At 45.6% G+C, this 27,707-nt stretch overlaps 1 protein-coding gene, 1 long non-coding RNA gene and 1 other non-coding gene across 3 annotated transcripts in view; 2 read left to right on the top strand and 1 right to left on the bottom strand.

The window, feature by feature from the left end:
- Setd2 (SET domain containing 2, histone lysine methyltransferase) overlaps positions 1–17,254 on the bottom strand; it is a 69,947-nt gene extending 52,693 nt beyond the window's left edge. Inside the window, exons 1-2 of the mRNA XM_090323449.1 lie at positions 16,908–17,254; positions 4,010–4,025 (exon numbers count right to left, since the gene is read on the bottom strand). Of these exons, the coding sequence (XP_090179575.1) occupies positions 4,010–4,025; positions 16,908–16,978 (87 nt within the window). The 5' untranslated portion in view covers positions 16,979–17,254. The remainder of the gene's footprint in view (positions 1–4,009; positions 4,026–16,907) is intronic.
- LOC150043327 (U6 spliceosomal RNA) lies at positions 11,948–12,054 on the top strand. Its single transcript, XR_016533512.1, has one exon. It is a non-coding gene; the product is annotated as a U6 spliceosomal RNA (small nuclear RNA).
- Positions 17,255–17,596: 342 nt separating the features above from the next.
- On the top strand, positions 17,597–22,422 carry LOC150043325 (uncharacterized). Its single transcript, XR_016533452.1, has 3 exons — positions 17,597–17,673; positions 18,111–18,228; positions 21,850–22,422. It is a non-coding gene; the product is annotated as an uncharacterized LOC150043325 (long non-coding RNA).
- Positions 22,423–27,707: the final 5,285 nt, after the last annotated feature.

The following is a 27,707-nucleotide window of genomic DNA, read 5'->3' as shown; positions in this document are numbered from 1 at the left end:
TATAATATACCCCTAACCATCAACTCCCACCTATATTTTTCCATTGTGTTCTCTTACATAAAGAATTTCTTCCAATGTGACAATGACCATTGTTTTATTTATTATTTATTACCAGTCCTGGGGCTTGAACTTAGGGCCTGGCCACTGCCCTTGAGCTTTCTCAAGGCTACTACTCTACCACTTGAGCCACAGCACCACCTCTAGCTTTTTCTGTGTATGTGGTACCAAGGAATCAAACCCAGGGCTTCAGGCATGCAAACAAGCACTCTACCACTAGGCCATACTCCCAGCCCTGATATTTTCTAGGCAGTGTTTTTCTTATAAGCATACATTAATTGAACAAGGGAGATTATTGTGACATACAATGCATTCTGACTAAACTTACTCCCTATCCTCTTCTTAAAGTAATTTCAGTGCTCTTCTGTTTTTTAATTCATTCTTTTGGTGTGGTACAGGGGCTTCAACTCAGGACCTCATGTGTTTGTTTGCACAGTGAGTGCTCTACCCCATGAGCCCACCTGCTCTTTGTTGACTATTTTGGAAATAGAGTCAGGGAGTTATCTGCCACCAGATAGACCTCAACCTCCTAAATAGCAAAGATTACAGGCATGAGTTATGGTTACATAAATCATTGTTCTATTTTCTTTTTTTTGGTTGGTCATGGGGCTGGAACTCTGGGCCTGAGTGATGTGCCTGAGCTCTTCAGCTCAAGGCTACAGCCCTACCCCTTGAGCCACAACCCCACTTCTCATTTTCTAGTGATTAACTAGAGATAAGAAGCTCAAGTTCTTTAGTGCTGCTTGGCTTTGAACCATAATCCTCAAATCTCCGCCTCCTGAGCCACCCCACCTGGCTCATTGTTCTATTTTCATACATGCAAATAAATTACATCATAATGGCTACTCAGGATGCAGAGATCTGAGGATCGAAGTTCAATAGAAGTCCAGGTATGAAAGTCCCTTAAAGTCTTATCTCCAATGAACAACCAGAAAACTCTAAGTGGCACTGTGGCTCGAAGTGGTAGAGCACTAGCCTTGAACTGAAGAACTCAGGGACAGCACCGAGGCCTCTATGACCAAGAACAAAAATAAAGGATTCTAATGAATATTTTAGTATAGTTGGCTCTCAGTATACCACAGTCCACTTATTGTGGCTTCACTGTATTGCAGGTTTTTAAAAACAAATATGGGGGCCGGGAGTTTGGCCTAGTGGTTAAAGTGCTTGCCTAGCATGCATGAAGACCGTGGTTCGATTCCTCGGTACCACATACATAGAAAAAAGCTGGAAGTGGTGCTGAGGCTCAAGTGGTAGAGCTCTAGCCTTGAGAAAGTCCAAGGACAGTGCTCAGGCCCTGAGCTCAAGCCCAGGACTGGCAAAAAAAACAAAAAAAAAACAAATATGGGCTGAGAGTGTGGCTTGGTGGTAGAGTACTTGCCAAGCATGCCTGAAGCCTTGGGTTCAATTCCTCATTCCTTAGTACCACATAAACAGAAAAAAAACAGAAGTGGTACTGTGGCTCAAGTAATAGAGTGCTAGCCTTGAGCAAAGAAAGCTCAGGGACAGTGCCAAGATCCTGAGTTCAAGCCCCAGGACTGGCAAAAAAAAGAAAAAAAAAAAAGTAAATAGTGATCCCTTATCTACTATGGTAATTATATTCCAGAGACCCCCATGACAGGTGAAAATCCTCAAAGTAGCAATAAGTGACCCATAACATAGCGGGTATGACTATATAATGCTGCTGCTTCATGAATTTTCACCAATTACGGGGGTCTGTGGAACTAACTCAATAGGTGAAGATTAGTCAAAACTATAGGACTGGAGCCGGGAGTTTGGCCTAGTGGTAGAGTGCTTGCCTAGCATGCATGAAGACCCGGGTTCAATTCCTTGGTACCACATACTTAGAAAAAGCCAGAAGTGGTGCTGAGGCTCAAGTGGTAGAGTTCTAGCCTTGAGAAAAATCCAAGGACAGCCCTGAGCTTAAGCCTAAGACTGGCAAAAAAAACAAACAAACAAACAAACAAAAAAAAAAAAAAAAAAAACTATGGGACTGAGAATGTGGCTTAGTGGTAGATTACTTGCCTAGCATGTATGAAACTCTGGGTTCCATTCCTCAGTACCACATTTAAATAAATAAATAAATAGAGCTGTAGCTCAGGTAGTAAAGTACTAGTTTTGAGCAAAAGAAGTCCAGAGATAGTGTCCAGGCCCTGAGTCCAAGTTGCAGGACTGGCAAAAAACAAAACCCCCAAATCTAGGCCGGGAGTTTTGCCTAATGGTTAGAGTGTTTGCCTAGCATGTATGAGACCCAGGTTGGGTCCTCAGTACCACGTACATAGAAAAGTGGAAGTGGTGCTGTAGCACAAGTGGTGGAGCTCTAGCCCTGAGGAAAGCCCGAGGACAGGGCCTGACCCTGAGTTCAATCCCAGAACTGGCAAAAAAAAAAAAAAAAAAAAGAAAGAAAGAAAGAGGCCGGGAGTTTGGCCTAGTGGTTAAAGTGCTTGCCTAGCCTGCATGAAGACCCGGGTTCGATTCCTCGGTACCACATACGTAGTAAAAGCCGGAAGTGGTGCTGTGGCTCAAGTGGTAGAGCTCTAGCCTTGAGAAAGCCCAAGGACAGTGCTCAGGCCCTGTGCTCAAGCCCAGGACTGGCAAAAAAAAAAAAGAAAGAAAGAAAAAGGGCTAGGAGGTTAGCCTAGTGGTAGAGTGCTTCCCCAGCATACAAGAAGACCCGGTTCCACATACACAGAAAAAAGCCAGAAGTGGTGCTGAGGCTCAAGTGCTAGAGCTCTAGCCTTGAGAAAGTCCAAGGACAGTGCTCAGGCCCTGAGCTCAAGCCCAGACCGGCAAAAATAAAATAAAATAAAAATCTGTGTTCTGAGAAAAAAGTACAAGTGATCAATCACCAAACCAGTTGTATGGTGCCAGGAGTTTGGCCTAGTAGTAGAGTGTTTGCCTAGCATACACGAAGACCCAGTTCAATTCCTCGGTGCCACATACATAGAAAAAAGCCAGAAGTGGTGCTGAGGCTCAAGTGGTAGAGCTCCTAGCCTTGAGAAAAGCCAAAGGACAGTGCTTAGGCCCTGAGTTCAAGCCCCACAACTGGAAAAATAAAAATTAAAACCAACAAACAAAAAATAGTTGTATGTGTGGGAAATTAAAGCATAAATTAAAGGAGCTGGGAGTTTGTCCTAGTGGTAGAGTGCTTGCCTAGCATGTACAAAGACCCAGGTTCAATTCCTCAGTATCAATACATAGAAAAAAGCCGGAAGTGGTGCTGAGGCTCAAGTGGTAGAGCTCTAGCCTTGAGAAAGCCCAAGGATAGTGCTCAGGCCCTGAGTTCAAGGCCCAGGACTGTCAAAAAAATTTAAAACAAAAAAGTTATCTACAGAGCTGCCAGTTCCCTCTAGGTTTCCTAAAGTTCTTAAAGCTCTAGAGCTTTAAAAAAACAAACGAACAAAAAAAAAAAAAGAACTTTTAATGGCCAGGCACAGTGGCTCATGCCTGTAATCCTAGCTACTCAGGAGGCTGAAATCTGAGGATTGCAGTTCAAAGCCAACCCAGGCACTAAAGTCCATGAGTCTTATTTCCAATTAACCACCAGAAAACCAGAAGTGACCCAGTGCCTCAAGGGGTAGGGCGATAGCCTTGAGCAGAAAAGCTCAGGGACAGTGCCCAGGCCCAGAATTCAAGTCCCATGACCAATGAAGGAAAAAAAACACCTCTTTTCCTTGATTGAGGACATGGCCCTGGGTTCAAACCCCAATACTACCACCGAAGGGGGGGAAAAAAGAGAACACGGAGGAAGGAAGAACTGATTCATTCATTCAGTTATATTATTCAGTTATCATAAACTATCTCTCAATGGAATGTACTATTAAAACTAAAAATAAATAAGAAAAAATATTATTTCATTTGATATTTAAAATGACAGCTAAAACTTAAAATGCTTTTAGTTTTCCTTCAGTGTCTACAATGTACTTAAAGGTGAATTGAATGAGTTGTTACTTACCTCATTTTCTTCTTCTCTATTTCCATTCACACAAGAAAGCATGCAAAAAGAAAAAAAAAAAAGAAGTACTTAGAACAAATTGAAATGAAAACTTTTTTTTTTTTTGGCAAGTCCTGGAGACTGAGCTTGTGGCCTGAGCACTGCCCTTGGGCTTTCCTCAAGGTTAGTGCTCTACCTCTTGAGCCACAGCACCAGTCTGGCTTTTCTATATATGTGGTACCGAGGAATTGAACCTGGGTCTTCATGCATGCTAGGCAAGCACTCCACCACTAGGCCAAACTCCTGGCCCCTGAATTGAAAACTTTATGTTAAGACAGGGTATTTGGCTACTAAAGTAGAAAGACAACCAACCAATTGGGAAAAGATATATACATCAGACAAATGCTTAATATCCAATAGCTACAGGGAACTCAAGAAACTGATCCCCCCCCCCAGCAAACCCAACAAACCAATCACTAAATGGGCAAGGGAACTTGAGACTTATCAGAGAAGAGGTAAAAATAGCAAAAAAAACATGAGAAAATGCTCATCCTCCATGGTCATAAAAGAAAGGCAAATAGAAACAACCCCGAATGGCCAATATTCTGAACTCAGACAATGACAAATGCTGGGGGTGTTGTGGAGAAAGAGGAACCCTACTGCACTGCTGGTGGGAATGTAAACTAGTTCAGCCACTCTGGAAGGCAGTCTGAGGTTCCTCAAAAAACTAAAGATAGACCTTCCCTATGACCCAGCCATATCACTCCTGGGCATCTACCCTGAGCATCATAACCCAGGATATGATAAGGACACCAGCACAGCCATATTCATCGCTGCATTATTCACAATAGCCAGGCAATAGAAACAATCCAGATGCCCTACGACAGATGAATGGATACAGAAAATGTGATATATATTCTACATAGCCACCAGACAACATAAAATAATGGCATTTGCTGGGAAGTAGATGAAACTAGAGCGAATCAGGTTGAGTGAGGTAAGTCAAAACCAAAGGAACAAAAGGCACACAGTCTCCTTGATATGTGGATATTAGATCTGTGGATATTAGATGACTTGATACTCAGGTACTCAAGGTCACTGACATGAAGTTGAAGATATAACTATATAAACATATAAATCTATGATGGAATATATTCTATAGACACATTGATATGTATCTGACATACTAAGTCTCAGCTTAATTTTAATTGTTCTTAAATCTATATGCCAGTGATTGCAAATAGATTCCATTCTTGAACACTTGTTTGACATTTGAAATATGATGTAAAAAAATCAGTGCTTGGGGCTGGGAGTTTGGCCTAGTGGTAGAGAGCTTGCCTTGCATGCATAAAGACTCGGGTTCGATTCCTCAATACCACAGACAAAGAATAAAAAGCTAGAAGTGGTGCTGTGGCTCAAGTGGTAGAGCTCTAGCCTTGAGAAAGCCCAAGGACAGTGCCCAGGCCCTGAGTTCAAGGCCCCAGACTGCCAAAACAAAACAAAACAAAACAAAAACAGTATTTGGTTATACAAGTATATTCTACATGAACTTTCAGGTCTTTCATAGCCTGTATAATTTACAGATTCTTTTTTTCCCCCAATCCTGGGGTTGAACTCAAGGCCTAGGCACTGTCCCTGAGCTACTCTATGCTCAGGCCACAGCACCATTTCCAGCTTTTTCCGTGTATGTAGTACCCAGAAATTGAACCCAGGGCTTCGTGCATGCTAGGCAAGCACTCTACTACTGGGCCACATTCTTGGCCAGTTTACACATTTTTTTTTTTTTCTGTTGGCTGTGGGACTTGAACTCTGGGCCTGTCCCTGAGCTCTTTAGCTCAAGGCTACCACCCTACTCCTTGAGCCACACCACCATTTCTGGTTTTCTAGTGGTTAATTGGAGATAAGAGTCACATGATTTTTAGTGGATATTTAGTGCCCTAATGCTGGACTGGCTTTGGACTGGCTTTGAACTTTGATCCTCAGATCTCAGCCTCCTGAGTAGCTAGGATTATAGGCATGAACCACTGTACCCAGACAGTTTACACAATTCTTATTGAAGATAATGTAACACCCCTGTGCTAAGTGCTCGAGATGGAAGGTGAATAACAAATGCAGTTGTTGCTGCCTTCAAGAGTTTCCTGTAAATTATAAAATATAATTGTTTACAAAATATAATTCCAACACAAAGAAGGCTCATGCTTGTCATTCTGGCTACTCAGGAGGCTGAGATCTGAGGATCAAAGTTCAAAGCCAGCCCAGGGCAGAAAAGGCCACAAGAGGCTCCTATCGCCAATGAAACCACTCAAAACCTGAAGTTTCATTTTGGATCAAGTACTAGAGCTCTAGCCTTGAGCATAGAAGGGCACAGTGCTGAGGCCCTGAATTCAAGCCCCACATCTAACCAAAAACAAACAAACAAAAAAAAAAAAAGAGTTTGGTATAGTGTAACAGCAAGGAGGAAAACAAATAAATACCCCATTTAGTGGGAGGTTAGATTCAAAGTATCATTTCTAAAGAGAGGATTGTTTTGATGCAGAAGTTTATTGCAAACAGAAGTATGAAACTGCATGTGGAAATTAACAGGGGTGAGGGGGAAGAGCAGAAGTGATGATCTAGAAAGGTCAGTTTTTTGTTGTTGCTTCCAGGACCTGGGGACAGTCCCTGAGCTTTTTGGCAAAGGCTAGCCCCCTACAATTTGAGGCAAAGGTTCATTTCAGCTTTTTTGGTAGTTAACTGGAGATCAAGAGTCTCATGAGGGCTGGGAATGCGGCCTAGTGGTAGGAGAGTGCTTGCCTAGCATGCATCAAGCCCTGGATTCGATTGATTCCTCAGTACCACATTCATCTAAAAAGCCAGAAGTGGTGTTGTGACTCAAGTGACAGAACATTAGCCTTGAGACAGCCCAAGGACAGTGCCCAGGCACCAAGTCGAAACTCCAGGACTGGCAAAGAAAAAAAAAAAAAAGTCTCATAGACTTTCCTTCCTGGGTTGGCTTCAAAACACCATTCTCAGATCTCAACTTCCCAAGCAGCAGCTAAGATTACAGACTTGAGCCAAAAACACCCAGTAAGAATTGTTTGTTGAAGAACGTATCTGTGCCGGCCGGGAGTTTGGCCTAGTGGTTAAAGTGCTTGCCTAGCATGCATGAAGACCCGGGTTCGATTCCTTGGTACCACATACATAGAAAAGAAGCCGGAAGTGGTGCTGAGGCTCAAGTGGTAGAGCTCTAGCCTTGAGAAAGGCCAAGGACAGTGCTCAGGCCCTGAGCTCAAGCCCAGGACTGGCAAAAAAAAAAGAACGTATCTGTGGGAAGGTCCTATGCCAAGGGAGAATTTAAGTAATCAGAGATCAAAAGAACAAAATGTACAAGGAAAAAGAAAATTCCTTAATACCCTAGTGTTAAGATATGTCGGGGGAAAAAAAAAAAAAACAGCCAAAACTTAGGCGGAGTAAGGGGCAGTTACCATATTTCTCATTAAGAACTGGATTTTCATTCCTTTGTGTGCATGGTGGTAGTGGTGGTAGGATGTTAAACTGTTCGGTAGTCCCTTTGGTAAAAGCTTGAGCACAGATCGATTCAGTTGTATTTTTTTCTCTGTGTGTGCATGTGTGTTGATATTATTAGTTAAACTCAAGCCTAAGGTACAGTCTCTTAGCTCTTTCACTCACAGCTAATGTTACCACTTGAGCCACAACTCTACTTTCCATTTTTTGGTAGATAGTTGGGAATAACGAGTCTCAGATTTTCCGGCCCCAGATGGCTTTGAACTGGGACCCTCAGACCTCAGCCTCCTGAGTAGCTAGAATCACAGGCATGATGCATCAACACCTGGCTAGAACTCAGTTAAATTCTAACAAAAGGTAATCTCAACAGCATTCTAATGGTAAAGAATTGAATGTCAAGCTGGGTCTTAGTGGCTCATGCCTGTAATCCTAGCTATTCGGGAGACTGAGATCTAAAGACCACAGTTAAAAGCCAGCACAGGCACAAAAGTTTGTGGAACTGTTATCTCCAATGAACCACCAGAAAACTCCAAGTAGTGCTGTGACTCAAAGTGGTAGAGGACTAGCCTTCAGCTGAAAAGTTCAGGGACAGCACCCAGGCCCAGAGGTCAAGCCCCACAACCAGCCCAAACCAAACAACAAAACAAGAGGGTCTGGGAGTTTGGCCTAATGGTAGAGTGCTTGCCTAGCATGCATGAAGACCCAGGTTTGATTCCTTGTACCACACACATAGAATAAAGCCGGAAGGGTGCTGAAGGCTCAAATGATAGAGTTCTAACCTTGAGAAAAATCCAAGGACAGTGCTCAGGCCCTGAGCTCAAGCCCAGGACTGGCAAAAAACCACCACCACCACCAACAAAAAAAAAAAAACTGAAAACCAAAATGTTTTCCTTAATTAATGGCTCAGAAAGTAATCTTTAAAAATTTTCCCTTTTGTCTCAAACCTATCTCAATTCTCCTTTTTTATAAAAAGTGTACCTTCTTCAGTTTATTATTTTAGACTCCTAAATATTTGGGATGTCTGCCTCACAACAGGCTCCCCAACTATAAGACTAATGGATCAAGGATCAAAAATCTCCAAAGCACTGAACCAAAATAAACCTTTTCTCTAACCTGAGGGTCTCAATTATCTGTTACAGTCATGGAAAGTTGACTGTGACTAACACAGTGACCATGATTACACAGCTGACATCAGGTGTAAAGAATCTCTGGTAAATATATTTGTTGCTGCTTGTGAACTTTGTTCATCTTGGTTTTTTTCTTTTTTTTTTGGTGGGTCATAGGGCTTGAACTGGGCCTGGGCGGCTGTCCCTGAGCGGCTGTCCCTGAGCTCTTCAGCTCAAGGCTCCCGCCCTACCCTTGAGCCAAGCCCCACTTCCCATTTTCTAGGGGTTAATTGGAGATAAGTCTCAGGTCCTTTTGTGCCAGGGCTGGCTTTGAACCTTGATCCTCAGATCTCAGCCTCCTGAGTAGCTAGGATTCAGGCGTGAGCCACCGCACTACACACTGGCTTTGTTCATGTTTCTAAACCAAGAACTTAGTCTTAGAAGCACTTTTCAACTTTGGACTACCTCACCACCTGTACACAGCATATAATGATAACAAAACAAAAAGCAACTTATAAGCCAGGCAGGGTGGCTCACTCCTGTATTCCTCGCTACTCCAGAGGCTGATATCTCAGGATCAGGGATCTAAGCCAGCCCCCCATCTAAGCCAGAATAAAGTCCCAGGTGGGCACTACAGTTCATGAAATTCTTATCTCCAATTAACCACCAGGAAACTGGAGATGGCACTGTGGCCCAAGGGGTAAGGGCGGTAGCCCTGAGCTGAAGAGCTCAGGGACAGCACCAAGGCCCAGAGTTCAAGTCCCACCACCACCAAAAAAAAAAAAAAATGTACTGTTTGCATCATTCAGGCCATCAAATCCCCAGGCATACACATTTACTGGGTCAGAAAAAAGAACCAACTCAAGTAAGGAATCTCCTGAACCGTCCCAATTAAGCTAGTTACAGTTTGTCAAGGTTAATTTTGATGACCCCTAAGAAAACAAGCAACTCAAGGCAAAATAAAATAACCCACTTGTTTCTGAATGGCAGCTAAGGTTAAGTCTGGGCCGGGAGTTTGGCTTAGTGGTAGAGTGCTTGCCTAGCATGCACAAAGACCCAGGTTCAATTCCTCAGTACCACATATGTAGACAAAAAGCTGGAAGTGGTTCTATGACTCAAGCGGTAAAGCTCTAACCTTGAGAAAACCCAAAGACAGTGCTCAGGCCCTGAGTTCAAGCCAGGCCTGGGGGGGGGGGGGGGGAATGGTTACATCTTCCGCTGGGCACTAGTGGCTTATGCTCATTCAACATATCAGTGTATGAAAATAATGCATCTTGATCAATGTTACCCCTTTTCCATCATTCCCCCCCCATTACTCTCAACCCCACTCATCCTCTCAAGGTATTTTATATCACAAAATTCACCTCTTTACAATAATTACGTTTTCAGCACAAAGCAGTACCACCAAATTTGTGAATTCAAGCCCCACAAAGCACAAAATAAAAAAACTTCAGAGAGGGATATTACAGTAGCACAGGACAGTATTTTAAGAGAGCAGAGGCAGGACCATTGAGACTTCAAGGCTATATCAACCCACACAGTGAGATCTTCTCAATTCAAAAAAAAAAACCTAAAATGACTCAAAACACCAACATAAATAATCAGATTTTGCAAGACACATCCATACCAAATATTGCCAAGGCGCCTGTGACTCACACCTGGCCTCCTAGCAACTCAGCAGGCTTAGATCTGAGGACCACAGTTCAAAGCCAGCTCAGGCCAGGAAAGGTTATAAGAGTCTTATCTCCAATTAGCCACCAGAAAACCGAAGTGGACTGGTGGTTCAAAGAGTTGGAGTGCCAGTCTTGAGGGCAAACACTCAAGGACAGTGCCCAGCTCTGAGCTCAAGCCCCATGACCACCTTAAGACTATCTCAAAAATAACAAAGGTACATGGGCAATGGTGGCTTAGGCCTGTCAGCTACTCAGGAAGCTGTCATCGAGAATCACAGTTCAAGGTTAGGCAGTGTAGGAAAGTCTATGAGATTTATCACATCCAATAAAGCACCAGAAAACTGGTAGTGGCACTGTGACTCAAGTGGTAGAATGCCAGCTTTGAGCACAAAGGCTCAGGGACAGCCAGGGGTGGTGGCTTATGCCTGTAATCCTAGGTACTCAGGCTAGACTGAGTACCTCAGGCTGAGATCTGAGGATCACGGTTCGAAGCCAGCCTGGGCCTGAAAGTCCATGAGACTCTTATCTCCAATGAACCACCAGAAAACTGGAAGTGGTACTGTGGGTCAGTTGGTAGAGGGCCAGCCTTGAACTGAAGAGCTCAGGAATAGCGCCAGGCTCAGAGTTCAAGCCCCATGACTTCCAAAAAAGGAAAAAGAAAAGCAAAGGGTGGAATGACATAAATGGTAGAATACCTGCTTACCAAGCATGAGGCCCCTGAGTTAAAATCCCAGTCCCATGCATATAATTGAAAAGAATTCTTTTTTGACAGTTTAAGAGTCGTGGTACTCATCTGCAATCCCAGTACTTGAGAGGCTGAGGCAGGGGGACCTCAAGTTTGAAGTCAGCTGAGACAAATATAGTTAGTCCCTATTTCAAAAAAAGAAAAGAAAAAGAGAGTACTTAAATGTTTTAAAAGGAATCACTCGTATCCATTAGACCATTATGTACTAGAATGAAAAGTGGCAGAATAGATTTAGGAACACCAGTGATTAACTAAGGAAACTAGAATGAATTGTAGAAAGATAATTTTATTGTATATAAAATACGCCTGGCAGGGCCGGGAGTTTGGCCTAGTGGTAGAGTGCTTGCCTAGCATGCACAAAGATAGGGCTTCAATTCTTCCGTACCACATCTATAGAAAAAAGCCGGAAGTGGTGCTGTGGCTCAAGTGGTAATGCTCTAGCCTCGAGAAAGCCCAAGGACAGTGCTCAGGCCCTCAGCGCAAGCCCAGGACTGGGGAAAAAAAAAAAAAAAATACTTGGCAATTTCGTATAAAAACAACTGTATCAACAGTTGTTCAATGCTTTTCTAAAGATAAGTGTGTCAATAAAAAGGGCATTGGTGAGTTCCACCTCTAATCTTAGCCACTTAGGAGGTTGAGATCTGAGGATCAAAGTTCAAAACCTGGGCAAGAATGTCCGAAGACTCTCATCTCCAATTAACCTCCAGAAAAGCGGAAGTGGTGCTGTGATTCCAGGGGTAGGGCTGTAGACTTGAGCTGAAGAGTTCAGGGACAGCGCCCAGGTCCAGAGTTCAAGCCCCAAGACTGACCAAAAAAACAAAAACAAAAAAATGTGACAAGTGGAGCTGCAGTTCAAATGGTAGAGCACTAGGCTTGAGGTAGTGAGGGCAAAACTCAGGGAGAGCACCTAGGTACAAGAGTTCAAACTCCAGTGCTCGCTTTGGCAGCACATATACTAAAATTGGAACGATACAGAGAAGATTAGCATGGCCCCTGCGCAAGGATGACACGCAAATTCGTGAAGCGTTCCATATTTGAAAAAATAAAATTAAAAAAAAAAAAGTTCAAACTCCAGAATTGGCACCTAAGAACTCTTTTTTTTCCAGCAATCTAGGAGAAAGTGGAATATACTGGTAGGCCCAAAGACCCAGGGAGGCTATAGCTGGGTCACTTGAGACTAATGACCTTGTCACCAAAAGACCCTCTGCTGAGAGCTAGCATCTCAACACATAATTCTAACTACTCAGGAGGCTGAGATCTGAGAATCATGGTTCAAGGCCAGCCCAAGCAGGAAAGCCTATGAGACCTTTATCTCCAATTAACCACTAGAAAACCCAAGTAGAGCCGTGGCTCAAGTGCTATCCTTGAGCACAAAAGCTGAGAAACAGTGCCTTGGCTGAGTCCAAGCCCCACAATTGACATCCTTCCCCCTTTCTCCTTCCCGCCCCCCGCAAAAAAAAAATTAATTCCCATTTCTGAAACAGGAGCAGGAGAGTTTCTTTGGTGGTGGTTGTTTAGTTCTCCCTACTTTAACCCTGTTTATTAAAATACATCCTTGCTAAAACTTATAAAACAGCCAAGTTTTTAAAATAGTTCTGCAGGGTTCTACTCAGTCTATACCTCACCCCCACTGTGACCCGATTTACTGCTGTTCTTTCTTGTGCATCCCGTTCTGGCAATACTGCGAACTCACTAGTCTGTGAAGAACCATTCCCTCTGCTCAAACTATTTATCCTGGTGTTATCATGGTTCGCTTTCTCTTAAGTCTGCCTAAACTGTATTCTTCCCAAGGAGACTTACCCATCTCCCCCATCTTATAATGCAATCTCTTCCTGAACAATTCTGAATTACCCCTTACCACAACTACACCATAAGCCTTTTACTGTCAATTACTTGCTCATCTCCCTTGCAGATGGACTATTCAACTTGCAGTGTCCTGGGCACCTGCAAAGGACGCCTGAGGAACACTTAAGTGATTACAACTGTCTTCACCTGAAAGGCAATTTCCTCCATGCTGCAAGCCAAGAATCAGACCTGTGTCTGATTAAAAGTAAATGTGAGGGCCGGGAATGTAGATTAGTGGTAGAGCGCTTGTCTAGCATGTATGAAGCCCTGGGCTCGATTCCTCAGTACCACAGAAAAGGCGGGAAGGAGCGCTGTGGATCAAGTGTGCTAGCTTTGAGCAAAAAGCTCAAGGACAGTGCTCAACCCAGGCTCTGAATTCAATCACAAGGACTTGGGAACAACAGAAAGACTGAACATGAGACAAATATGGGATGAGACCCCAATACTGCAGCACCGGAGGGAATTTCTTTTTTTTTTTTGCCTCCAGTATTTTAATTATTTTAATATGCCTAAGAATCATTTCAAACTACCCGAAGTCTAAAATAAAATGCACACCTGCCTCCTCCCTTCCCCACTTAAGGGAACCTGACGGTTTTGTTTACGTAAATCCTAACGTTTTTTCGGCAGTCTTGCGGGCTAGAACTCTAGGCTTGGGTGCTGGCCACTGAGCTCTTCAGCTCAAGGCTACCGCCCTACCCCTTGAGCCACAGCCCCACTTCTGATTTTTTGATAGCTAATTGGAGATGAGTCTTTTGGTCTTTAGCACCCGGACTGGCTTTGAACTGCGGTCCTCAGATCTCAGCCTCCTGAGTAGCTAGGATTACAGGTGTGAGCCACCGCACTCAGCTTAAATCTTAACTTCTTAATAACCCCTAATGACCCCCTCCCCCACTTAAAGCACTTACAAGGGGGGGAAAGTGTTTTCATGTATTATCTCTTTCAATCCTTCAAACAGTTCTGGTAAGCTGCTGCTAATTAGGATAACTTTCCAAGACTGGGGAAAAAAAAAATATCCATACCTAAGAAAGATGATTTATAAATCAAGGTTTGTCTGACTCTAAAATTCCCAATTTTTAGTCATGTAGTGTGCCCCCTTCCCCTAACATGATACTTAGACATACTTCCTCACAGCATGTGTGCTGTCACTTCTCCTTTTCTTCAAATGAAAAGGGTGACATTGTCCAGGACAGCTAACAAGTCTTCCTTCGGTTCTTAGGAGTATTATGAAAAGACGTTTTATAATTCTTTAGACTCCATACAAGCTAACAAACAGCAGGAAATAATACACACACACACACACAGTACTACTAGAAACCAAAAACTGCTGGGTGTGGTGGTTCACACCTGTAATCCTAGCTACTTAGGAGACTGAGATCTGAAGACTGCTGTTCAAAGCCAGCCCGGGCAGGAAAGCCCATGATTCTTATCTCCAATGAACCACCAGAGAACTGGAAATGACACTGTGGCTCGAGTAGTAGAGCCTTGAGCCAAAGAGCTCAGAGACAGGGCCTAGGGCCCAAGTTTCAAGCCCCAGGACTGACAAAAAATAAATAAAAATTAAAAATAAAAACAAAAAATCCAAGGCCTGTATAAAGCAATCCACATTTTTGATTCCTCTCTCATTTGGGTCTACCAAGGATGCACTTCTGAGTCCATTCTCCTACATGTATGAAAAATTGTTTTTATTCTCCAGGAAGTGAAAGGACTTCACCAAACTGGTAAGAGGAACTGAGAACAAACACTTTCCCATTCAAGGGCCGGTGAGTTACTTTGCACTGGGTAAGCCCTCAATTGGCGTTTACTGAATCACAATACATAAGTTGCTTGAGGTTTTTCAAGTCAAGTCAAAACCCTGTAACAGGAGCTTATTTTACAATAAATCAATGTAGTAAAAATAATGTTAACCCACAGTGAAGAGCACACGAAAGGAAAACGCCATGTTGAGTTCACTTACTATGCCAAGAGATGGATTGTGTTTTCGAAAACCAACAATATTTCTCTTTTTGGTGAGCGATAAATGATCAACAGTCCAACAGAAAAATCCTTCTGCCTTGTCTTCAAACCTAACAGTTATCAAAAGCCAGAGGTGGTGAAAAGATTTAGCTAAGTGTTACCACAAAAAAAAAAAGGGGGGGGGAGGTGGAACGTGTCAAAAAGATCAATAACTCTTGGATCATTCTGGTCCTAAAAGCTTGACAGTGTTACTGGCACGTTGCCCCACCCCCATCCACATTAACTTTGGTTAAAACTTCCAAACACTAACAAGTGAGTTTCCCAACATGATTACGTGAAGGGCTTGAAAAGAACGACCAAGTTTTCTGAGGTTATCAGATGTAAAAGCAGATACTGCCTTCACATGTGAAAATGTCTGAAACTGAATACAACACTACCAAATAAAAAGTACGGGGCTAAAACCAACCAACCAAACAATACCCTTTTATTTCGTTTTTGTTTTTTTTGTTTTTTTTTTTTTTTGAGAACACTGTCTTCTTGAGAGAATTCCTCAAAAAGATTCTGGGGGGGAGGCCGGGGGGGGGGGGGGGGGGGGGTTGGAAGTCAAGTCTTCACAAAAGAGTGAAAGATTGAGAGCTTCCAGTTAACCCAGGGAAAGTGTCCCACGAGTGTGCAAAGACCTCCATCTGTGGAAAAGCCAACCTCCAGTGTCACCTCCACCCAGAGAGCCACACAAACCTCAACCACCATTTTTTTTTAACAAACAAACCACCACAACCCCAAGCGCCCAAAAAAAAAAAGCTGGGAAGGTCAGAAGCATGAACAAGGGACAAGCTAAAAAAAGAGTTCCTAAAAGGAAAAAATAAAAAAAAAATCATGTAACATCATTTTAATTAAAATCAATCAAGCTCCAGGGAGGGTAATGGGGAGGTGGGGGGGGGGGGGCCGGGGAAGGCCTTCATCGCGGCCTGCGACCAGACGACGCGCGTGGACCGGCGCCCGCGCCAGGGTGTGTGCGGGAGGGAGTGGGTCCGAGCGTGCGCTAGGCCCTTCCGGTGCCGACCTGGCCGTCGATCGAAGCCGGACGACGGGATTGAACTTCCACTCGAGCCCGGGGATCACGGCCTAGACTCGTCGGCGCCCTCTGGAGCCCTGGACTTGAGCACCGGCGTAGGGTGGAGGGGGTGGGGGTGGGATGGGGAGTGGGGAGGGTGAAAAGCTTTTTTTCTTTTTTTTGCAGCAAGATCAGTTCTCGGGAGAGGGGGGTGGGGGGGGACAGAAGCTCGCGCGGGAGAAGTCAGATCCTTCCCACCCCCCCTCCTCCTCCTCCTCCTCCCCTGTTCACCCCCGTGGGTGAGGGCGGGGTGGGTGGGTGGGGAGGACAAGTCGATCTACACACACACACACACACCCCCCACTTTCCTCGGGTGCAGACAAGCAAAGCAAGAAGTCTGGAGGCCCGGGGCCGCCCCTCCCCCACCGGGCCGCCCCAACCTCCGAGGCTGCGGCGGCGCCAAGGCTGCTGGGGGGGGGCGGGGAGGGGGTGTGAGTGAGTGAGGAGGGGGGGGCAGAGGGAACCCCCCCCCCAAAACTATCTCGAGAGGATGGCGATCGTGACTGAGGAAGAGAAAATAAAAGGCCACCAATCCGAGAGGAGGCGGCACACGGGCCTGCTTTTTTTCTTCTTCTTCTTCCACCCACTCCACTCACCCCCAACCCCCTCCACGCGCGCCCTCCCTCCCCACCACACACACACACACACGCCGCGAACCCCTGAACCCCGCCGTCACCGCCGCGCGAGGCCGCCCAGCTCAGGTTGGGGACCCGTTACTCCTCGCGCCGCCACCAGAGCTGCCATAGCGCCGGCCTCTCCCCCCCCCTCCCCACCACCACCACCACCTTCCTTCCCCAAAACCCGGTCCGGAGGAGGACGCGCCCGCCTTTCCGCCGAAGCGGAGGCCTGAGAGAGACCCGAGCGACAGGAGGAAACAAGAGACGGAGAGCGAGCGCCTCTCCCCCCCCCCCCACCCCCGCTCACCTCATCCCCGCCGCGCCCCCACCCCCTCCCCCGCCGTCCAGCCGGGGCGACTTACTCCGGAGTCGGGTGTTCGGGGTCGTAGAAATCCCCCATTTTCGGAGGCGGCTGAGGCCGCAGCTGCTTCATGGGGAGCGGCGGGAGGCGGCGACGCCGAGGGTGGCTTCTCCGCCCCCCCCTTCCCCGCGGCCCGGGGGGAGGGGACGGGAGGGGAGGAGGCCCGTGCGGGGCGCCCGCGGCGGCGGCGGTGGCAGGGGCGGCCCACGTCGCCGGCTGACGGACCGACTGACTGGCTCGCTCGCTCGCTGTCTGTCCTGCCCTCCCTCTTCTTTCCCTCCTTCCCCCCCCCTCCCTCCGGCGCCCGCCGGCCGCCCGCTCTCGCGCTCTCTTCCCGCACTCACACACACACACTCACCCCGGAGGGAGGGGCGGGAAGAGCCACGTACGGCCCCGCCCACCCCGGACTCACCACGGCTCTTAAAGAGACACGCACCGCGCCGCTCCACGGCGTCGTAGACTGCCGTGCAAGATCTCCCTCCCTCCCACCCCGCCCTTCCGGGTGTGGAGGAGGCGGGGCTTAGCTTGCCCCGCCCCGCCGCTCCGCTTGTCTGTCAAACCCCCGAAGCGCCGCCCCCTCCACGGCGGCTTCCCGGAACAATAAACTCCGGGGCCGGTGTGCGGCGGGGCGGACGAGGGACCTCGGGGTGGGGAGGGGACAGGGAAGGAGACGCGACACGCCACCTCGCCCTCAGTGACTTCCTGGGAGCCCGGGCCTCCGTTTCCCCTGAAGGCTTCCAGAACCTACGGGTGTGCTGGGCTCTGAGGTAAAACGGGGTGGGCCCTGCACCCCATTTTTAAAAACTTTCTCCTCATCCTCTCCCCCCCCTCCTTATCGCTCCTTCCATCTCCTCCCTCCCCCTTTCTCTCTCCCCCCCCGACCCCTTTTCATCTCGTCCCCCCCCACTCAACCCCCACATAGGAGGGAGACTCAGCACCCCCCCCCCAAAGTCGCTCCTCCTGCCTCTGCTGGGAGACTCTGTCCCCTGCTCAGCTCCTGTCCTCCACCTTCTCGTGGGTGTTCTGCCCACACCCCCAGAGTCTGCAAGGTCAGGGGTAGTTTATCTTCAGAGTGGGCGGGGAGGGGGTAAGACCCACCACTGAGAGGATAAGCATCACATTTTAGTTGTTTTGGGGGCGGGGAGGAGATTGCATGAAACTGTGGGTAAACCAGGCACTAACCGGTCATTTCTGTAAATCCCAGGGACTCAGGAGACTTGACATGTGGAGATTCAAAGCCAGCCCAGGCGGGGAAAGTCTTGGAGATGCTCCAGTTAACCAATAAGAAGCTATTAACCAGGAGAACTGCAGCTCACGACCAGGTAGAGTACTAGCCTAGAGGAAAAGAAGCTCAGGGACCATGGCCGGGGCCCTGATTTGAATGAAACCCTAGGACTTGGCAAAAAAAAAAAAAAAGGAAAAAGAGGGGCCAGGAGTTTGGCCTAGTGGTTAAAGTGCTTGCCTAGCATGCATGAAGAGCCGGGTTCGATTCCTTGGTACCACATATACAGAAAAAAAAAGCCAGAAAGTGGTGCTGAGGCTCAAGTGGTAGCCTTGAGAAAGTCCAAGGACAGTGCTCAGGCCCTGAGCTCAAGCCCAGGACTGGCAAAAAAAAAAAAATAGTGGTTGATAGCTGTTGTGGGTTTTTTTTTTTTTTTTGGTTGTGTGTGTTTTAGGGGGGGGATTAGTGGAGGTTCCCGCTAATTTTGAGCTCGAGTTTAATAATAAGCAATTGGGAGAAGGTACTGCAATGCATTCTAGAAAGTAGACATCATTCACTTTGCGTATATTCTTTTTGTGCAGGTAGGAGTGTTTATTGGGGGTTTTTTTCCACTGAGATTTCATTTTGCCTTTTTGTTTGGTACTGACAAGCCAAGCACCTCTGTAAGGCTTCCTGAGTTCCATCTTTCATAATTTCTTTACAAACGATGAATATTCGTAATTTCCCTCATTGTAAAATGATACTGGTGTGGACAGTTCCCTCTTCCACCTTCACAGGAATGAAAATTATAAAGCTCTAAGCTTTTTTTTTTGTTTTGTTTTTTTTGCCAGTCCTGGGCTTGAGTTCAGGGCCTGAGCACTGTCCTTGGACTTTCTCAAGGCTAGAACTCTACCACTTGAGCCTCAGCACCACTTCTGGCTTTTTGCTATGTATGTGGTACCAAGGAATCGAACCTGGGTCTTCATGCATGCTAGGCAAGCACTTTAACCACTAGGCCAAACTCCTGGCCCCAAGCTCTAAGCTTTTAATAAATGGTTGTAGTACTTTGTCTAAGGAGTAGGTCTGCCTGGCATTGTGTATTCCCACCATTTGCTAATATTGCCAGTGCTTCTCATTGTCCTCACCTGTAAAATGGGTGCATACCCATCACACTAAGTACCAGTGTTTTCTTCCAGACTTTTTTAGAAATACATTGAGACCCTGTCCTCTCAAGTGCCACGTAAGCCATCAGCAGCCATTTGACGTTGGAGTGACCAGAAAGGGCTAGTTTAGGTGGAGGTGACTGATTAGAAATAGAAGGGGAGAAGAGCCTTAAGCTGAGGTGAGTGAGAAAAAGCAGTCAGGTATAGATTTCCTGCTTCCTTAATAGCAAGTAGCTCTCTCACAGGAGTCGCAGCTGAGTTGTAATTGCTGCTCTGATGATAGCTTTCTTCAGGTCAGAACTCAGTGTAGTAAGCAGGTCAGTGGGAAATTCTAAGACCCAATCATAAGACTGATTTTACATTTTTTTTTTTTCTTGCCAGTCCTGGGCTTGAGCTCAGGGCCTGAGCACTGTCCTTGGACTTTCTCAAGGCTAGAGCTCTACCACTTGAGCCTCAACACCACTTCCGGCTTTTTTCTATGTATGTGGTACCGAGGAATCGAACCTGGGTCTTCGTGCATGCTAGGCAAGCACTTTAACCACTAGACCAAACTCCCGGCCCTGATTTTACATTTTTACAGGCAGTACCAACAATTATTGTACTGAGAGTTCTTTGAATTCATGTTTTTTTAGGAATCTTGCTGTGTAGCCCTGGATTTTAGTTTTGTTTGATTTTTGGCTATACTGGGGTTTGAACTGTAGGCCTTTTTCTTGCCCCACCACTTGAGCCACACCTCCTACTTGGCTAATTATTTAGACATGAAATACAGCAGACTCTGCTGCTTGGAATGTCTTCCACCCACCATCTTCTAGAACTGAAAAGCTGAAATGACAAATATTAGCCATTGGCACTCACTTTAGGTTCACTGTGTGTGTGTGTGTGTGTGTGTGTGTACGTGTACGTGTGTACATGTACGTGTGTACATGTACGTGTGTACGTGTACGTGTGTACGTGTGTACAAGCTAGTACTAAGGCCCCTCAAGGCCTGAATTTGCTCAATCACTCAAGCCACAGTTTTCCTACTAGCTTTTTACTGGTTCATTGGAAATAAAAGTCTCAGAGACTTTCCTGCCCAGACCAGCTTCAAACCACAATCCTCAGATATCAGCCTCCTGTGTAGCTATGATGACAGGTATGAGCCACTGTCACCCACCATGGGAACAAATGTTTAATTTTGAGACAAGGCGTCCTTGGAACCCACAGTTGGGTCTAGCCTCCTGACACAAATTCTGAAGTCATTTGGTTTTTATTATTATTAAATATTGACTATCAGCTATATTGCATAAAGCCTTCCAAATATGTATAAAGGCAAAATGTCCAAAAAGAAATCACATGAAATTAAGAGGCATTCCAGGGTGCTTAAACACCATTTAAAAAAAAAAAAATCCTTTGGAATAACTTCTGTTACTAGTGTGTCCCATGTGCTGCTAAAACTCCCTGCTTCAAAAGACACTACAGAGTGGCTTCTATTCATCCTGAAAGTCAATTTGAGCATCTCCTGCCTTATGGGAAAACAAGTAAAAACAGTTTTGTCAAAGGGTAGGGTAAAAAAGAAATCAGCTGAGCTGGGAGCATGGTAGTGTGCTTGCCTAGCATACACAAAGCCCTGGGTTTGATTTCTCAGGACCTCATACACGGAAAAACTGGAAGTGGTGCTGTTCCTTGAGTTGTAGAGTGTTAGCCTTGAGAAATCTCAAGGACAATGTCCAAAGCCCTGACTTCAATCAAACCCCAGTATTGGCCAAAAATAAGCCAGCCTGCCAGCGGTGGATCATGCCTGTAATCCTAGCTACTCAGGAGACTGAGATCTGAGGTTCAAGGTTCAAAGCCATCCAGGGCACAAAGGACCTGAGACTCTTCAATTAATCTCTAAAAAAATGGGAAGTAAGGCTTGACTCAAGAGTAGGGCAGTAGCCTTGAGCTAAGGAGCTTTGGGCCAATGCCCAGGAGGTGGGGTAGGGAGGTAGCCTTGAGCTGAAAGAGCTCAGGGACAGCACTCAGACCAAGATCAAGCCCCATGACTCCCCCCGCCCCAAAATAAGCAACAAAGCTGGGCGCAGTGGCTCACACCTGTCATTCTAGCTACTCAGGTGGCTGAGATCTGAGGATCAAGATTGAAAGCCAGCCCAGGCACAAAAGAACCTAAAACTCTTCAATTAACCTCTAGAAAATGGGAAGTACGGCCTATCAAAGGTAGTGAGGTAGCCTTCAGCTGAAGAGCTCGGGGACAGTGCCCAGGCCCAGTTCAAGCCCCATGACCCGTCAAAAAAATAAAAAAAAATCAACAGGACCAAGAGTTTGGTGAAGTGGCTAGTGGTAGAGCGCTTGCCTAGCATAGATAAAGACCCAGGTTCGATTCCTTGGTACCTCATACATAGAAAAAGCTGGAAGTGGTGCTGTGGCTCAAGTGATGGAGCGCTAGCCTTGAGAAAGCCCAAGGACAGTGCTCAGGCCTTGAGTTCAAGCCCCAGGACTGGGACAAAAAAAAAACAAAAACAATCAAGGTAGCTTGGGGTAACTGATCCCTGAGCACATTGCCAAAACTAGTCTAACAAAAAAAAATTGTTTTTCTTTTTCAGTGCTGAGGATGAAACATGGTACATGAAAAAAACCAAGCAAGAGTTAAAGGCCCAGAGTTCAAACATCATTACAGACCAGAAAACAACAAAAAGAAGTGAGTGAGCCAGGCATGTATGGTTTATACCTCTCATCCTAACTAGTCAGGAGACTGAGATCTGAGGATTGTGGTTCAAAGCCATCCCGGGCAAGGAAGGATTCTACAATTAAGCACACACACAAAAAAAGAGAAGATCCAGAAGTAGAGCTGCAGCTCAAGTGGTAGAGTGCTAGCCTTGAGCAAAGTAAGCTTAGGACAGCACCTAGCTTTTTTTTGCTTGCCAGTCCTGACTTGAACTCAGGGCCTGAGCACTGTCCTTGGGTTTTCTCAAGGCTAGAGCTCTACCACTTGAGCCACAGCACCACTTCCAGCTTTTTCTATGTATGTGGTACTGAGGAATCAAACCCAGGTCTTTCTACTTAGCAGGTAAGCACTCTACCACTAGGCCAGACTCCAGACCCAGCATCTAGGCTTTTGAGTTCAAGTCCCAGATCTGTCACCAAAAAAAAAAAAGGGAGGGGGGGAACAAACAAAAGAAAATAGAATGAAGAGAAATACCAATAAGGCAAAATATAAAGACAACAAAAAAACACAGGGAAAAAAATAAAATACAACCTATATATTATGTGTGACGTTAAAAAAAAAAATCTGGGAAGTGGCGCTGTGGCTCAAGGGATAGGGCGGTAGCCTTGAGCTGAAGGAAGAGCTCAGAGATAATACCCAGGCTGAGAGTTCAAATCCCACAACTGACTAAAAAGTCTGTATCTGTGGACACTTGCAAAAATGAAAAATCTTCCACCTCATGCCTGAATGTTTTCTTGTGAATCTCAGGGCTCCCAGGTTTAGCTCATTCCACTGGCTGTCATGGAATTTGCCTCTGGCATAATGGTGGCTCCAGGGCTTGTTCACAAGGGTTTTCTCAGGCAAAAGCCTCAGGACCTAAGTACAATGCCTAGGCTAGCAGAGGTTTTGAGGATCAACCAGTCTCTTCTGTGGCATCTGCTCTGCCTCTTGTGGAGATATGTACCTGTTGCTCTGACTTGGTCATAGGCAGAAGTTGAGGATTTGCAACTCTGTGCAAAAAGCAATTGCTTTTTGTTGGATTTTTTTGTGCTGATCCTGAGGCTTCAATTTAGGGCCCAAGTTGATTCTTTTCCTCAAATCTAGTTCTCTGCCACTGGAGCCACATCACCACTCCTAGCTTTTTCTGAGTAGTTTATTGGAGATGACAGTCTCATGGATTTTCCTGCCTGGTCTGGCTTCAAACTGTGATCTTCAGATCTCAACCTCCCCAGTAGCTAGGATCTTAGGTATGAGCCACCAGTGCCCAAATTCTTGCTTTTTTTTTTTTTTAATTAGTTTTTGGGGATTTCACAGTTTTATATACTTGAACCCCCTCTAGAGACAGCCTAATGAAAAAGTAAATCTTCATCTAGGAAGGCATTTGGCCGTTTAATTGGATTTGACCACTTGTGTACACCTGCACAAAAGCTTTTGAACGAAATGTACATTTTTGTTGCAAGAGCCTCATTTAAACTTGTCCCGAGGGGACATTTTCTACAATTGCTGGGAAATGTGCCATGTCGAGTTGAGAGTTACAGTGACTAAATTCAGCACCAACTAAAATCTTAATGCCAAAAAAAGAAACAAAAAAAAAAAATCACAAAACCTTAACATCAGAACACAGAAAAGGGAGTAGACCATGAACTCTGGTTAGTCTGTGTTAACCATCCTTGTAACACTTAATTGTGCTGAGGTAAATTAAATCTGTTGGGTTTCAGTCATTTAAGATACGGAGAAACACACAGCCACATAGATGTTGGCTTTTTGAGTAGCATAATGAAGTGGCCTTCCAGCCTGGCTTTCTAGTGATGTCAGAAAACAAGATTTGCAGGTTAACAGAAATGGCATTTTGCTAGATCCTAAGAGACAGAGGCCATATTCTTCCCGTTTTAGAACCTCATGTCTTCTATGTCAACCAAATGAGAAGAGGCAAAAGCTATTTATTCAGAGCCATCCGTCATGCAATACTGCAGAAACATAAAGGCAAACAAAGGAATAGACAAGCTTTACTTTTTTTTTTTTAAACTGGTCCTAGGGTTTAAACCTAAGGCCTTATACTTACTAGGCAGGTACTCTACCACTGGAGCCAGACCACCGCCCTGCAGCAAATGAGCTTTCTAGTAGAGGGAAGGAAGAGAAGACTTTAGTATTCCCCAATTGAAGGCCATTGGCATAAGTGAAGTTTCAGGCATGCGCTGGTGGCTCACACCTGCCATCCTAACTACTCAGGAGGCTGAGATCTGAGGATCAGAGTTCGAAACCAGCCCAGGCAGTAAAGTTCCCAGGGTCTCATCTTCAATGAACCAGTCAAAAACCAGAAGTGACATGGCTTGAGTGGTAGAGTGCTAGTATTGTACAAAAAGAGGCTTAGGGATAGTGCCCAGGCTAGGAGATCAAGACCCATGACCAGCTGGAAAAGGGGGAAAAAAAAAAAAAGAGAGAAGCGGAGGTTGAGGTATGAGGAGCTAACAGTGCAGACAAGTTTGGTAAGGCCCCTGATAATGATTGATCCTCAGCTCTGGTTTTACAATGTGTTGCAGGGAAATAATCACTGTTGCTAGCAGGTATTTCCATCCCTTCTAAAAAATGTGTATGGGGGCCAGGAGTTTGGCCTAGTGGTAGAGTGTTTGTCTAGCATGCAGGAAGACCGGGTTTGATTCCTCAGTACCACATACATAAAAAAAAAGGCAGAAATGGTGCTGTGGCTCAAGTGGTAGAGCTCTAGCCTTGAGAAAACCCAAGGACATTGCCCAAGCCCTGAGCTCAAGGCCCAGGACTGGCAAAAAAATAAGTTAAAACTAATAAAAAATGTGTATGGGTCAGTCAATCCTATTTTCTTCCAGAAGCCAAGGGATTGCAGGAAGGAAAGACTCTAGAGGAAAAGTTAAAGAAACCAAGTGGACTGACTCAAGGAAAAGAAAATGGATGAGGCCAGTGACCAGTGCCCTCCATTAAAATTGTGCTGGGGCAGGCGCAGTGGCTCAAGCCTGTAATCCTAGCTACTCAGGAGGCTTAGATCTGAGGATCAAGGTTCAAAGCCAGCCCAGCCACAAAAGGACCGGAGATTCTTCAGTTTACCTCTAGAAAACAGGAAGTGGAGCTTGGCTCAAGGGTAGGGTGGTAGTCTTGAGCTGAAGAGCTCAGGGACAGCACCCTGGCTCAGTTCAAGTTCCACCACTCTGGTGGCTGCGAAGGAATGATTCTGACTGAGTTCTAGGCTGATAGGTCTACTAAAGAAACATTTTTAAAAAGGTGCCAAAATTTACTTTTTTGTTTTGCCAGTTCTGGGACTTGAACTCAGGGCCTGAGTTCTCAAGGCTAGACCTCTATTACTTGAGCCATAGCACCACTCTTAAGCTTTTTCTATGTATGTGGTACCCAGTAATCAAACCCCGGTCTTCATGTATGCTAGGCAAGCACTCAACCACTAGGACAAACTCCCAGCCCTGTTCTTTGTTTTTTAGATCAGTCCTGGTGCTTGAACTCCTCCGGGGCTAGGCTCAAGGCTACAGCTTTGTTTTTCTGGTGGTTCTTGGAGATGAGTCCATGGACTTTCCTGGGTCCAGGGCTGGCTTTAAAGGGTAATCCTAAGATCTCAGCTTTCTGAGTAACTAGGATGATAGGCTTTAGCCACTGGCGCCTGGCTAGTTATTTTTACTTGTTTTTGCCCATTCTTTCAGACTTGTGAGCTCAGGTATACTTTATCTTTGAGGGTCTGTTCCACCACACTCTGCCTGGATGTTTAACTTTTCAGGCAGGGCGCAGTGGTGTTCACACCTGTAATCCTAGCTACTTAGAAGGCTGAGATCTAAGGAGCAAGGTTCAAAGCCAGCCCAGGCAATACAAAGCCAAACAAAGCTGTGAGACTCTTATCTCCAATTAATCATTAGAAAATGTAAGTAGGGCTGTGGCTCAAAGGTATGGTGGTAGCCTTGAGTTGAAGAGCTCAGGGACAGCACCCAAGCCAGAGCTCAAGCCTCATGACCACCCCCCCCCCCAAAAAAAAATGTTTAACTTTTCATCTTGGTCCCTTGTGGCTCATGTCTGTCATTCTAACTGCTCCAAAGACTATGGATGGTGATTTTAAGCCAAATGGGGCAGGATACTCTGTGAGACTCTTACCTCCAATTAGCAACAAAAAGTTGGAAATAGACCTGTGGCTCTAGTGATAGAACTCAGGGACAGCTCCTTGGCTGTGAGTTCAAGCCATATTTAACTATTCAATCTGATGTACCAAATTATTATTATTATTAATCATGGGGCTTGAACTCTTTTCAGCTCAAGGATACTGTCCTACCCCATGAGCTACAGCCTCGCTTCCCATTTTCTGGAGGTTAATTGGAAGTAAGAGTCTCATGGTCTTTAGTGCCCGGGCTGGCTTTGAACCTTGATCCCTCACATATTGGCCTCCTAAGCAGCTAGGATTACAGGTGCGAGCCACCATGTCCAGTGGTACCAAATTATTGAAGACTGAATCCAGAGCTCCATTAAAAAAATAAACATTTATTTTTAGCACTGAGGTTTTTGGGTCCTGGGGCTTGAACTCCGTGCCTGGGCACTGTTCTGAGCTCTTTTGCTCAGTGCTAGAGCTCTACCACTTTGAGCCACAGCTCCCCGTCCAGTTTCAGTTGGAGATAAGAATCTCTCTGACTTCTCTGGCTAGGCTGGCTTTAAATGGTAATCCTAAGATCTCAGCCTCCTGAATAGCTAGGATTTCATATGTAAGCCACCAGCACTGGGCTTAGCATTGAGTTTTGAACTCTGGGCTTTGTGAAGTAGATATTCTATAGCTGAGCCATGCCTCCTTCACCCCTCCCCACCCTACCCCCTCATCCCGGGTTATTTGAGATAGTCTCACTTTTGCTTAGGCGTTGTGCTTAGACCTCAGTCCTCCCACTGTAAGGAATACACACTTGGGTATTAGATGAAAATGGTCCTGAAATTCATTTACAAATGCAGGCCTGTAATACAGGCTTAAGATCTGAGGACTGTGGTTCAAAGCCAACCTGGCAGGAAAGTCCTTGAAATTCTTTCCTCACCCCTCCCCCCCAACCTGTTGTGGAATTTGAACTCTGGGCCTGGGCGTTGTCCCTGAGCTCTTCAGCTCAAGGCTACTGCCCTACCCCTTGAACCACAGCTGCCACTTCTGGTTTTCTGGTGGTTAATTGGAGGTAAGAGTCTGACTGATTTTTAGTGCCTGGGCCGGCTTTGAACCTTGATCCTCAGATCTCAGTCTCCTGAGTAGCTAGGATTACAGGTGTGAGCCACAGCGCCCAGTTTAAGTCCTTGAGATTCTTATTTCCAATTACCTACCCCCAAACCAGGAGTGGAGCTGTGACTCAAACTGGTAGAGCACTAGCCTTGAGCAAAAAGTAATTCAGGGATACTGCCTAGGCCCTGAGTTTTAAACCCAACCAACAAGAGGGCAGGGGTGGGGGTGTGCAGGCAGGGAAGATACCATCATCAATCTTTTTGGCCTACTTCAAAGTCTTTCACAATTTTACCTATACGTCAAACCAAAAAGTCAGCTATTTGTGAACATTGACCACACATATGATAATAGCCTCATTTTGCCCAGCAAAACTGAAAACCCAGAAAAACTTGTGATCCCATTCTTACTAGTTTAGCAGACTTACAAATATTTTAATTGGCATCATACCAACTTTTTTTTAAAGTTCAGAGCACACCCAGGATACGTTCTACATCTAACCAACATGCCAGTCCCAACAATGATTTTAATGAGGGATACATTTAAGT

This window comes from Megascapheus bottae, chromosome 32 (assembly GCF_031878675.1).
Source record: "Megascapheus bottae isolate mThoBot1 chromosome 32, mThoBot2.hap1, whole genome shotgun sequence".
In the NCBI taxonomy this organism is placed as follows: Eukaryota; Metazoa; Chordata; class Mammalia; order Rodentia; family Geomyidae; genus Megascapheus; species Megascapheus bottae.
This window is presented reverse-complemented; position numbering and strand designations above follow the sequence as displayed.